Source organism: Pseudophryne corroboree, chromosome 2 (genome assembly GCF_028390025.1).
Source record: "Pseudophryne corroboree isolate aPseCor3 chromosome 2, aPseCor3.hap2, whole genome shotgun sequence".
NCBI lineage: Eukaryota > Metazoa > Chordata > Amphibia > Anura > Myobatrachidae > Pseudophryne > Pseudophryne corroboree.
In genome coordinates, this window is record NC_086445.1 from 862,089,999 (window position 1) to 862,104,240 (window position 14,242).

General features: G+C 42.1%; 1 protein-coding gene across 6 annotated transcripts in view; it reads right to left on the reverse strand.

Moving 5' to 3' along the window:
- Positions 1 to 574: 574 nt before the first annotated feature.
- Positions 575 to 14,242, reverse strand: part of SPECC1 (sperm antigen with calponin homology and coiled-coil domains 1) — a 1,059,948-nt gene continuing 1,046,280 nt past the window's right edge. For all 6 annotated transcript variants that reach the window (XM_063955878.1, XM_063955877.1, XM_063955880.1 and 3 more), the window contains 2 exons: positions 8,785 to 8,844; positions 575 to 1,531 (listed from right to left, as the gene is read on the reverse strand). In XM_063955878.1, the coding sequence (XP_063811948.1) occupies positions 1,442 to 1,531; positions 8,785 to 8,844 (150 nt within the window). In that variant the 3' untranslated portion in view covers positions 575 to 1,441. The remainder of the gene's footprint in view (positions 1,532 to 8,784; positions 8,845 to 14,242) is intronic.

Genomic DNA, 14,242 nt, shown 5'->3' on the forward strand with positions numbered 1-14,242 from the left:
GTACTCCATGAACAACAAAAAAACAAAGACAAACAATAAAACAAACACTTATACGGGACATCAATTTTTTTATGATACATCCAAATTGGAGGTGATTTTCAAGATATAAATATTACTCCGAAAAAACTCGTTTTGCGCCTGATGCTTAGTGGTTGACTGTTTAGAATGTTTCAGATTGTGTCAGAAGTGTAAATGTACACTACACTGCGTGAGAACACAAATCATATCCTGTTCTTGGGTTAACATCAAGCTCATTTTGTGACTGCAGAAAGGTAGCCAAACTCACATGTAGGGAGGAAACGTGAATTACTTGCTGACAACACTAACCTGTAAAACCGCTAACGTCCCTCTGAATATTGTTAACTTCAGCTCTCATAATTAGTGTGATTAACAGGGTTCTGTTTCCTGCTTTGCAACAGGCTTCTGTTTCTTGCTTTTGTAATCAGAAAGGTTTATATAACAATACCTAAAGCTTGTCAGTAACTGGCTCTGCCAATCCCCTACAATGGAAAACAGCACAGAGACCAAGAACATTTATCAATCAATCACACAGCAGGTGTTGTGGAAAACAAGGTTAGAACCAATGTAAAGTTTATTGTCCATAACATAATAATTATTAATCAAATACTTAACATGAATGAGCTGTTTGAAAACTTAATGAGTTGGATTTTATTTCCAAATGATAATCTCCCCTCTTTTGTTACAATAATCCTCTACCAATCAATGGAATGGATGCTGAAATGCAGACAAGGAGCATGTCACCACAGGTGATACTGACCGTCTCTTATCGTTATGAACAATGTTAGGTTGTGTATCAGACCCCTTAGCTTTGTACGCATTGCATATATCACAGAAAACTGGACCAAAGTTTATCTGTAGAACATAGACTGGTGTGTATATCATGCTAATAGATCATGTGACCCAACATTCGCTACACCCCCTGGGCATTGTGTAATATGATTACAAGTGTCAGAATTCCCAATGTTTACAGTTCTTAAAAGTTAACGCATTCAACAACAACTTTGCTTTGATACGCAGAACAAGAACATCAATTGTGGCTATAATCGATGTGTCTCCAAACTTCAACCTGGAAATTTTTGAATGAAGTCCCTCAGAAATGTATAGTGTCTTAATTGTGGTGATGCGAGATGAATGGTTGAGCCTCCTGCAGGGCTGTGGAGACCTGTGTTAGTGTATACATGCCAGAGTCCGATAATTGGGAGGGTGATATGGGCCGCAGTATTTGAAATCACAGCAGGTAGAAATGAGTGGGAGGCTGTATTGCCATGTAGTCAGCACCGGGAACCTAAGACAATACGCTGGCAAGTTTCTTCCACCCAGACAGATGTTGTGCAGAGAAGCTCTGCCCATACTACATAGACCTGATCAATAAAGTGAATGTGTGCTTCCTCTGTAGTGTTCTCTTTTTCACAGGTCTCATTTATGTCTCAAAATATTTGTAGATCTGAGACACATACTGCATCACACTCTGCCAGTCCGGGCGATCTGTGAACATCAACTCGTTGAGCTCCTGGAAGGTAAAGAGAAGATCGTACGTTAAAAAAACAAGAGAGAAAAAAATAACAATAAAAGCCCGTAAGTAAACAGTATTGCACAATAAAACGCCACTATCGGGTAACAAAGGTAGCCAGGGCCTGATGTGTACAAGTCACGCTGCATATGTGCCGCAGTGATCATACAATGGCGCTAGCAGTGAGGATTTACTTACAAAGTGATTGACAGTAAGGGACCGTTTGTGGGAGGTAACGGGGGAGTGGCACCTGAATACAGGTGTGTTGTCACCATCTTGGGGGCCATGTCACAGCTTTCATCAGCAAGCTACAATCCCGTATGCGGTTACTGCCAATAGTCATGCTTTGCGCCCATGAGCTTACTCAAAAGGCTGATGTTTAACCGACAATTGCATCTCTGTAACCAAGTGGCAGTTCAGAGGTCACAGCCAGTGGGCATTCCAGTGGCGGCTGTGACATTTGCCTTGTGCACAGCCGCTGCGATTGCATTAGCATACATCGCTGAATCAGGCCCTTAATTATCAGAAGAGTTTGACAAATTACTGGAAAGAATAAGTGGTGTTATGCATAACAGCCAACGGGCCCAGCCTGACAGTGTGACCATTCTTTTATGTGCTAAAAGGGATGGGTATAACAGAGCCTATTAATGTCTTAGTCTGGGCAATAAAGCCATTCAAAAAATTAACTCTTCAGCTTCGGCTATCAAGCCATAGGGTTCTTAAAGCAATGCGTTTCATAATCACTAAACATTATATCTTTGGCCTCCCCATTACTGTACAGGATTAATGGCAGCACCTATGGACAGGTTTGTGAAGTACCCAATGAATGCATAATTATGGCGAGCAAAAGACAGTTGGTGCCTAGCTCTGCACAGGGCCTGTCAGACTCTGTGGTTCTATGCACTTCCATAATGACATGACTGAAATCTACCATAGACTATGTACCACATGTGCAGCTTTTCTATTTGTGGCAGCTCTAGACGGCTATGGATATAGCAAATACACTGTGATTATGTACAGTAAGTGACATTTCTGCTGGGGTACTGTCCAGGGGTCTTCTCTATATGAAGTCTGTATATGCCTGCTTAGACAGTCCTGCCAAAGTGAGGAGAAAACCAGGGAGGCAAGGAAGACGCCATTCCAGTTTATGTTATAAATAGCAGCATATAGTAACATTTTGCCAATTTCCCTTGAATAAGACATACCAAAAAGTATTAAAATGTGCTGCCAAATGAAAACCTATACCTTTATCTTATAGTGCTGTATAAAAGGTGTGCAGGTCCTTACACGGCTCATCTCATCTAGAAAGCAGCGAGTGTATAGATGGTACATTATGCACCTGTCCCAGCCTTGTACATAACTTTCAGCAGCTGGAGGAAGGACCTCTCCACCCAGTCACACTGTATTTTTCTTGTAATTCTGTTTATATGTTTCTTTCTTTGAGTAAATGTATTTGTTTGTAAGGTTGGGTCATTTTATAGGTGTTTTTGGATTTCTTTTACTACAGATCATCTTCCAAAAAAGAATAGAAATCTTACCATGGAAAACTGACCACTGAAAGCAAAACTGTGCACCTGAGCTCTACATGTGGTGTAAGATACATGACAATGGTGGCAATAGGTGGCCCTGGGGCCGTATACAGTCCTCCAAGTCTTTACTGGCAGCCCCCAGCTCTTTCTGCTTTGTTGTCATATCTGTTTTCTATAGCTTGGAAGGCTTGTATAAAAGGTACACGGTTAGTATACCGATCGTCGGGATCCCAGCGGTCACAATACAGATGCCGGGATCCCGACGGGGGCACCATACAACCGCCGGTATACCGGTGAGGTAGGCGATTCCCCCTCTATGGGTGTCCACGACACCCATAGACGGAGAATAGAACCTGTGGTGAGCGAAGCTCGCCACTGAACCCGCAGCGCGGCGAGCACAGTGAGCCCGGAAGGGGCTTAGTTGCGCTCATCTTCCTGCCGGCATTCCACCGATTGGGATTCCGATGTCTGTATACTGCCATTCGGCATCCCAAGCATACCGAACCCATATAAAAGGCATGCCAGTATGTTGTTACAGACACAGTAAGTGTCTCGTACACTGATTAAATGTACTAATTTAGCTTACTACTAATATTAATAATAATGTGCAGCCCTTTTGAAGGTTAGAGGACTGCTCAGTGCAGCCTAGAAGTGTAGCAGTTCGCTTATCACTGATATACAAGGAACAGAGCAGGGCGGTTATTTTTAATGGGCGCACAAGGAGTAGATTATTTTAATAAAACTTAGCCTTTATTAAGTCTTAATATAAAAAGATATCCCAATTTCTGGGCAAAAACAGTGAAATATAGAGGTTAAAAATTGGAAGTAATTAACACATATACATACTGTACATTTGTGAGCAAGTTGTAAAATGCAAAAAAGTGTTCCTTCCTTACAAGATTTGCTGCTACATTGTAACCAGATTATTATAAGTTGGAAATCAATGTGATTCACAATGTATACATGGATATCCTACAACAGACAGTATGATTAATAGAATATTGAATATTATTCGCCTGGTATTGACTTTTAAATTACTGTCTTTATGATGTCATGGTCTATGTATATTAGTTGTTATATTATAATGCAGCCAGTAATTGTATATTCGTATCTATATAGATCCTAAACCAACAGTAGAATAACTTCTACCTGTGCATATATCATAATACGTAAATTGCCTAGAAATTAAATCAAAAGGTGGGATCACTCTCTTGTCATTTATTTTATTTATTTAGGGAATATTATCACCATGAGGGATAGAGTTCGTGACCCCAAGTTGTGGAATTATGGTGGTCCTATATTTTGGATATTGTATGTAACAAATTAAATACTCCAAAATGGTAATTGCAGTTTATTAAACATGTGAGTTACTGAGGTGACAGCATGATGGTATTCCTCAATAAAGCATGCTGTTACACTTCCTTTTTGTGATTTAAACTGTCACCACATTTACATTTGTTAACATTCCCAATATGTAACAGTATAACGTGACTGTTGCTGGTAAATAGCAACAATGTTACATTCAATATTCTCGCTGAGCGTTTATAGCGTGTCCTGCCTGTTCCAATGTTAATAACATCTAATTTTAACTCCCTAGATTAGATTTTACACTAGGAACCTGTGACGGCTCCAGGGGAGGGGCTGCAGGTCAGTTAAAATTTCAAATAGGGGAGCCACACCAACCGTCACCAACTGTCATTTCAAACTGACTCACTGGCAGTTGGTGTGCCTCCCCTATTTTAATTTTGAACTGAGCTACAGCCCCATCTTTGGAGCCTCCGCTGCTAGGGAATAAGCTAAATATATGCAACTGAGTATTCATATACATACACACTTGTGATTGTATTCCGAAGTTTTAAATAGAACTAAAGAATACACGATGATATCATAGCACTGAATGTATATTACCAGTGATACTGTACCCTTATGTCCTCCTCAGTAATCACAAAGACAGGCATTAATAATCTATCCTGCCTCAAAATAACAGTGCCAATCAGCATTAGTGACACTGCGTTTCTTATATTGTATCAGCGCACACCTCCTAATCCAGTGCTATCCTGATGGAGCCATTGGTTATAGGAATTGTTCTAGCAGCTAAATTACTGATGGCTTCAACTCCTCATTTGCACAATATTAAAGATTCTTTATCCTGGATTAGCACTGGTTATTGAATACACACTCTTACTGAACAAAGATACGTACGCTAAGATACTGTACATTAGCGATGGTCTCAAAACCAAACTGGTACAGGTGAGTAAATGCACATTTTAATTGGGGCACATAGTGGGCTCGCTGGAAACGCTACATGCACATTTCACTATCTAATCAGCTTCACCAAGGCTGAACCCAAACCCACCACTTATCTAGTATCTACTGTATATACAATATATATTTTATACACATTGTGTACACAGGAGAGGTAAGTGAATACAAGCCGGGATGTGTTGAGACAGGAAAACATATAGAGAATTAATTTAAAAAAATATATTTCACAATTGATGAGTTTAGTTGCATAATATTCTAGATGAAGCCATTTAATAGTATTTTCTGTGTTATACAAGCTGAAGCAAAGGTGTCTTGTTATGGTGTGAGAAAAGTAATCACACTTTAATGTTCGTTTTGAAATCATAGCACAATATTATATCATGTATAAAGCACACCAGAGAATTTGTTTTCATTTTCTAAACTCCTACAACTAAAAATAAAAGAATGTAATTGGTTGCTATGGGCTGGATAAGACAAGAACCGTGTCTCAGACATAGCATCTTTGTAGTGAAGAAATACAGTACAAGATTATTACTTTTATTTTTTGTCCCTAAGAGGCCTCTCCCCACTCCCTGTAGATAGTGCAGTCCTGACTAGCGCTGCGGCACTTTTTACTGTCCCTAGACTACTCCCCCTCCTCCCTGTCATAGTACTCTGCTCGGGAGTGGAGTTCTGCAGGATGACGCGTTTGTGTCGTGACGTCACATCATAATGCAACATTTCACGAAACTCTGCCACCTGAGCGGAGTACTATGACAGGGAGGAGGGAGAGCAGGGAAGCTGGCGGGCTGTGGCTGTCTGTACACACCTCTGACAACTAGCATTACACACCCCTGTCAACTAGCATTACACACCCCTGGCGGCGAGCATTACCCCTGGCAACAAGCGTTACAGACTCCTGACAACGAGCATGACAACTGTCCCAGAGCATGAAACCCCTGGCAATGAGCATGGATCCCAGAGCATGAAACCCCTGACAACGTGCAATACACCAAGCCCATGAAACACCAGGCAATGAGCATGACACCCAGCGTGTGAAACCCTTGTCAACGAACAGGTAATTTAAAAGTAATTAGAAACTTTACTGTAGGGCATAATGTATCATGGGCATTTCAGTGTGTGGCACAATATGATGCAGGGAGCATAATATGGTGAAAGGGGCATTACTGTGTGAGGCTTAATATGGTGGAAATAATTATTTTTCCCTGGGGTGGCCGAGGTCTGTTGGTGCAGGGTCAAAAACTGGGGTGTAAGGTAGTCTTTTCCTGCGAGGCCACACCCATTTTAGGGAGACCACACCATTTTAGTGAGGCCACACACCCTTGTCGGGGGCACGCACACAAATTTGTGTTTTTTTATATCTATTGGGGGGGGGGGGGGGGGGTTCACGTCCACACTGCACTAGTTGATTGTAGAAAGAGATGAAAAGAGTCCCTTACACTCTACCTACATTAATGTTAGTGTGGTGACAGGTAGTTAGAGTATTACCTAGTGGGTATTTTAATTTAGTTCCTTCTAAGAATGAGTCTGAGGTGGTGAAAGAACATTCAGGATGAAGTGGTACAAACACATTCAGTATTGAAGGCCAACCACATTTAATGAGATATTCTGAAAGATATATAAATGTGGGTATCATACGCATGGTGATGATGCGGACATACGAAGGAGCTTATTCGTTTTCCAAGAGAAGTGCTATAGAAAAGAGCTGATGACGCTTGTGGTACTCCAACTGATAGAGGTAGCAGAGAATAAATGGACCCAGAGAGAAGAGTACTAAAAAAGTGATTTGAGAAGTGGGAGCATAACCAAGATTAGACAGTGTACCGAAGACCTAGGGAATGTAGTGCTTGTATGAGAAGAGAGTGATCAAGTGAATGAAAAGTGAGGAATGACCTTTTGACTTAGCCATCAAATGGAAAGTGATCAAATGGAAATGAGAGTTCCAAGTGAATGAAAAGTTAGGAATGGCCTTTTGATTTAGCAGTTACTGAAGAGTGCCCAATAGTTTGTGTGAGGAATGAAAACATATGAGGCGAATGTTGGTAAGCTGTCAAGTGTATGATTTAAGGACTTTATTTCACTGACTAAACAAGTAAAATCACTTTTGATGAGGATTCCAAAAATGCTACTTCAGGTGATGAATCTGTTTTGGTAGGCTTTTGGGTTTTAGGACACTGTTTTTGAAACAGTGTGGAACAGTTCTTGGTCTTACTTTCAGATCTTGGAGAGAGTAAATTTTATTTTGGTTTATTAACGGTTCAGTGCAAATTACCTTTTTGTATATATGATATGTGGAGGTACAAACAGAATGGGGGGTTGTTTAGACCCCAGATGCTAATGTTTTGAGGGGAATGTCTGAGATGTTCTGAATCCAGACACTGATGTCTTGAAGATATATTAAGTCTTTGATGCTCTCACTATTAGGTGCTTGCGTAATTATCGTCACTTGTGGAGTCTGGGCGTTGTCCAAAACTGTAATTACCAGCTTCATAGCAGGGACAATTCCCTAGTCCCTTGTACAGCTCTTCTGAAGATACAAACTGATTAAATGGACTGCCTGAAGATGTTTTTTGTAGGTTGGGTTTGTGGAATTTATGATTTCATTCTCCTTCCGATCACGTACAACTAATCGAGCGCACAACTTCATGGTGGGATTTAGGCTCCAATCAATAAAGGCCAGTGGTGTATTTCTATCCACTAATATGCGAGTCCTGAATGTTGCCTAATGGGCTCTGGGCACTATTCACATAATGGCAGGGTGGAGGAAGCTCTTGTACAGACCTGTAGCTTAGGCAAGCATAGCCTCTTCCAGGGATTTACAGGGATGCCCTGAATGCAAGAGGGATAGGTGCAAAGTCAGATGGACAGAGTGCCAGACCAGAACTCTTCTCCTCCCTAGTGAAATACAGCAGAATAATCACTGATGAGTATATCGATGTCATCAAGAAGCAGGGAAAACAATCGATGGTGGTCTTCTCATACAGTGTTGGAAAGAACAAATATATTCTGATTTTGAGTGCTAGCACAGAGTAAAACATGGGCACATATATTAGGATAAAGGGATAACCCTTATCTTGCGATCAATAGAGATGAAGGGATCTCTAGCTATTTTAGGAGGCCTCAGTCCCTGTAATATAGGATCATCAACTGCTCAGGCTATCTGATCCTAGAATGGTAAATGTAACTTGAAGATCTCAGAAACAAATAGTATACCCTAATACTATTTATGCTTTAATGCAAGCACGCCATCTAGGCCGACAAATCATAAGTCTCCCAAGCAAGGCTAACTAGTCACATGCACTGTTCATTTAGTTTACCTTTCATTTTATTTTTTTACTCATTTTGTTATGTGTAAGATCTAATAAAATAAAAAAATATAAGTAGAAAGATAGAGGGGCATGGGCATATGCAAAACAATAAGAGAATATATTATTTGCATAGAATAATTTATGTACTTACCAGACTTGCTTTAATCCCTATACTTTCAGCTGCTTGAAATGCCAGCATTAGATTTCTCTTCTGCAAAACACAACATATGTCATTTAAGAGAGAAGATACGGTTTTCATTCCAGGTTCAAACGTTATGAGCAAATCCACAGACGCTTCCATCATCTGCAGTTGCCTATAGAATATATTCTACAGTGGATTGGCACTCCCTATAGACAGAACTGGAAGATACTGTATGGCACCTGCTCACAAAAAGTGATTGCAAAAAACAAAATCAAATAAAATTCCTATTATAGAAACAAAATGCAAAGTCACCGCCAATTTATAGGATAATTGCACCTGAAAGTGAAGCCCTAAACTGGGTGTAACGATATCTGATGTACAGTATGCCTTACATAAACTGAGGCATGTACTACTGGTGCAGAGCAGGATATTGGCAGATGTCTAAATCCACAAATGGACAGAAATACGCCATATATACCTATGTGTTCAAGTCTGCTTAAGCCCTTTGTTTTATATTTCCCTTATGTATGTTTTATCCAGTCGTAAATTCTAGTGAATTTATAGGATGCAATCTCATGCCTCACTGACAGTGCCGTAACTAGGCATTTTAGCACTGTGTGCAAGAAACAGCATTGGCGCCCCCCCATGCAAGATAGGGGCAGTGCGCGTAGGTGCGCAAAAAATATATAGGGGTGTGGCTTCATGGGGAAGGGGCGTGGCCACAAAATAATACCAATTCATACTACGGTGCATAGTAGTCTCCATTATTCAAATTACGCTGCACAGTATCACCACTACACCAGGTAGAGCCCCTTTTAGACATTATGGCAGACAGTCCCCCTTTTTACACATTACGGCAGACAGCGTCCCCTTTTTACACATTACGGCAGACAGCGTCCCCCTTTTTGCACATTACGGCAGACAGCGTCCCTTTTTTACACATTACGGCAGACAGAGACCCCTTTTTACACATTACGGCAGACAGCGTCCCCCTTTTTACACATAATGGCAGACAGCATCCCCCTTTTTACACATTATGGCAGACAGCGTGCCCTTTTTACACATTACGGCAGACAGCGTCCCCCTTTTTACACATTACAGCAGATTGCGTCCCCCTTTTTACACATTACGGCAGACAGCGTCCCCATTTTTACACATTACGGCAGACAGCGTCCCCTTTTTACACATTGCAGCAGACAGAGTCCCCTCTTTACACATTACGGCAGACAGAGTCCCCTCTTTACACATTACGGCAGACAGAGTCGCCTCTTTACACATTACGGCAGACAGCGTCCCCATTTTTACACATTACGACAGACAGCGTCCCCGTTTCACACATTATGGCAGACAGAGTCCCCTTTTTACATATTGCGGCAGACAGAATAGAGAGATAGATAGACAGACAGATAGATAGATAGATACTTTCCATCTCTCCCCGCTGGCAGTCAGGTTCCTCGGTGCTGGCAGATCCCGGGCAGGGGGGAAGTAGGAGGAGGGGGTAAGTAGTAGGAGCATTGGCTGCCCGCCGCCGCTGTGAATGCTGGGATGAGCGAAGCGCATCCCAGCATTCACAGCAGCGCCGGACAGCCAATGCGGAAGGATAGGGACTGCTGCAGCGGCGCCACTACCAATTACATAGCGCTGCTGCGGTTCCAGTCCCCCTCCCTCCTCCTCCTCCCCTGCCTCCGGCGCTGCTGCTCTCCTCCCTTGCCTCCGGCTTCTCCAGCGCGGAGCAACCAGCACAGCAGAGGCGGCTTGTAATGAGTCAATTTTACTCATTACAAGCCGCTGGCCGTTGCGCCCACAGGGCGACTGCGCTGTGTGCCAGGCACACCTGGCACACACATAGTTACAGCGCTGCTCACTGATGTCTGTCTCCTCTGTGTGGTACCAAAATGCCTTAGTGATGTCACCAGGTGAATTGATAGTCAACATTGTTATGAATATTAATTTATTTCATAAAATGTACATGTAGGTGACAGTCACTCTTTAACATTTTATGGGAAGTTTAGATGAAGATCAAATACATGATGTCTGCTGTCACACAAAGCTTTCTAATAAAACATATACAGTACATACGGGCAATATTATGCAAACTATGCAACTTTACTGTGAGCTACTGGGATACATCATAGCAAGGCACAGTAACATTGGGCCTAATTCAGACCTGATCGCAGCAGCAAATTTGTTAACTAATGGGCAAAACCATGTGCACTGCAGGAGGGGCAGATATAACATGTGCAGAGAGTTAGATTTGGGTGGTTTATATTGTTTCTGTCCAGGGTAAATATTGGCTGCTTTATTTTTTTTTTATTTTTTTTGAAATAACGTTTTATTGATTTTGTAAGCATAAATATAGACAAGTACATCGTTGTAACAAATAGAAGGCAAGTCAGATAACAATAGGGCCTTATAATCAGACAAGGGAGGCGATCAAAAGACATTTCAGTCAGTAGTTATCACATATGCCTCCGTATAGACAAGTTACCTAAATTGTTACAACTATCCATTAGAGTAAGAGAATAAAAGAAAGGGGGGAGAAAGGGAAGCAGGGTGCGTGTAGAAAAGATTACAACGTAGAGAAGAGAAAACAGCGGGAGGAGGGGGTTGTAGGTTACGGGGAGAAGGGGGAGAAAGAGGGGGAGGTCGGCTAGTCTGAGCCATATATAAAGTAAATTTGTGGTGTAAGTAAAATCTAGATTGAATGATAGATATTCAGAATCAAACGTTAAATACTAGACATTAAACAATAAATATTAAATGGTTGTCAATGGCGGTTCAGCATTAAAGTGTAAAGTCCAAGGTGTCCCTGTCTCTGTAAAGGTTACTGAGGAGTCTCGGAGGGAAGCAGTAATTCGCTCTAGCTTATACGTGTACCAAATTGCGTTAATAGTAGCGGTCAGAGTAGGAGGGGTCGCGGATTTCCAATTAGAGGCTATTTGGCACTTAGCCGTGTTCAGTATATGTTTAGTTAGGGCTCGTTGGCAGCGTGGGGTGTTAGGAATGGGGCGGGAAAGCAGTGAGTAAAGGGGCGAGTCAGGGACGGTTAAGTGCGTAACCTCCAAAATCAATCTGTGGACCTGTCTCCAATATTGGCGGATCAACGGACAAGACCACCAAATATGCAGCAGGGTCCCCTGGCACCCACATAATCTCCAGCACTCATCCGAGCACGTGGGATAAATAGAATGTAGTCTAGTAGGGACCAGATACCAGCGGTAATATAATTTATATGAGTTTTCAGCTATACGGACTGAGATGGAGCTTTTGGTGATTTCCTGTCTAATCTCCTCCCATTCCTCCACGGATAAGGTCTCTCCCACCTCTCTTTCCCAGGCCAGTTCGTGACTCTCCTTGGGTGGGACATTGTGTGTCAGTAACTCGGTAAATGCGCGAAAGGAGTCATTTCGTTGAGTGTGAACCGCGACAGCATATTTCCAAAGGGGTGGCTATAATAGGATGGGTGGGTTTAGGGATTGTTCCGTAGAAGTATCTGATTTGTAGAAACTGATAAAATACCCAGTGGGGAAACGAGAAGCGGGATTGTAAATTTGCAAAAGATGGGAATGAGGAAAGAGGAGCAACGTCCTGTAGGAAAAGAATATTATGCGCGGTCCAATGATGAAATGCAAGGTGGTTATTGCCTGGCGGGAATTGCGTATTGTTCCATAGGGGAGTTAGGTAGGGGTTGTGGGAACGGAGTTGATAGAAGCGAGTACAAAAATCCCATATTGACAAGGAAAAGCGCATTGTCGGTAGGAAGAGATTAGAGGTGGGGCGGGAGCGGGGTGGGCTCCATAGGAGAGTTGAGGGTGAGAACATATGGAGAGAATGCGCCTCGAGTGAGGTCCACATTCTCTGCGCTGGAGGTGAGTGCCAGAGAACACAAGAGGCCAGATGTGTGGCTCGGTAGTATCGGATGAGATCTGGTACTCCAAGACCGCCCTCCGAGCGGTGTTGTTGGAGCAGTCGAATCTTAACCCTGGGTTTTTCCCCAGCCCAGATGAAGCTAGATATATCTCGTTGGAGACTCTTCAATATTTTAACTGGGATGTGAATAGGTAGGGTTTGCCATAGGTACAATATTCGTGGCAGTAAGTTCATTTTGACTGCCGCGATGCGGCCAAACCAGGAGATAAATAATTTGTTCCAGGCAGTGAGATCGGCTTTGAGTGAGGATATCAACCGTGGAAAGTTAGCAGCATATAACGATGAATAGGATTTGGTCAGATAAATGCCTAAATATTTGAGTTTAGAGTTTTGCCATTTGAAAGGATATAAGGTGCGTAAAAGACTGAGCTCCCGTGGAGTGATATGTAGACCTAAAACCTCTGTTTTGTCAGAATTTAGTTTATAGTTTGAGATGGAGCTGTAGGTGTGGATCTCCTCAAAAAGGTGTTGTAGGGAAGTGTATGGGTCGGTCAGGGTCAGGATGACATCGTCTGCATATAATGCAATTTTGTATTCATGGTTGTCCACTGAAATACCTGAGATATTGGGGTTCAGCCGGATTTTCGCCGCCAGCGGTTCCATTACTAGGGCAAAAAGTAAGGGGGAAGAGTGGACATCCCTGACGGGTGCCATTTCTAATAGATAGTGGCGGGGAGGAGAGGCCATTAACTAGGATAGACGCTGATGGGTTAGAATAAAGCGAGGTGATGGCATTATAAAATGGGCCTTGAATTCCCACAGCCTGTAGTGCTTGCTGCATGAAAGGCCAGGCTACCCTATCAAAAGCCTTCTCCGCATCTAGAGCCACCACCAGAGTTGGGGTGGAGTCCCGATGGGAGAGGTGAATAAGATCTATAAGGCGCCGAGTATTATCGGCAGCTTGCCGATTGGGAATAAAGCCCACTTGGTCTGGGTGGATTAATATGGGGAGGTAAGGGGCGAGTCGATTTGCCAGGATTTTAGCGAATAGTTTTAGATCTGTGTTTAATAATGAGATGGGCCTATAATTTTTCATTTCCAGGGGATCCCGATCAGGCTTGGCAATAACTATAATATTAGCTCTGGTGGTAGCTGCATCTAGAGAACTCCCTTCCATCAGTGAATTGAATAATGAATGTAGCATAGGAAGAAGGGCATGGGAAAATTTTTTGTAATATATGGCAGTATATCCATCCGGACCTGGTGCGGAAGAACGGCGAAGCTGGCCAATTGTGATAAGAATTTCCTCGTGAGTATTGATTTATGGAATCATATTTATGAATATTAATATTTAATATATCATATATGGTATTTAATATATGGATATATTTCAATTAATATGCATTTATCATATATATCTGCAAATATATTATGTCAGGCTTACAAACTAATTGGCTGATACATATATGCAGTCCTTATACATATGACTTATGAAGTTATTAAGTTAAGATTCCTTAAAGAGAGTTCAAGCTTGAATATTACCGCTCTTTTTATATGATTCTTTATTTACAGGCAGATCAAATCGTACAGAATAAGA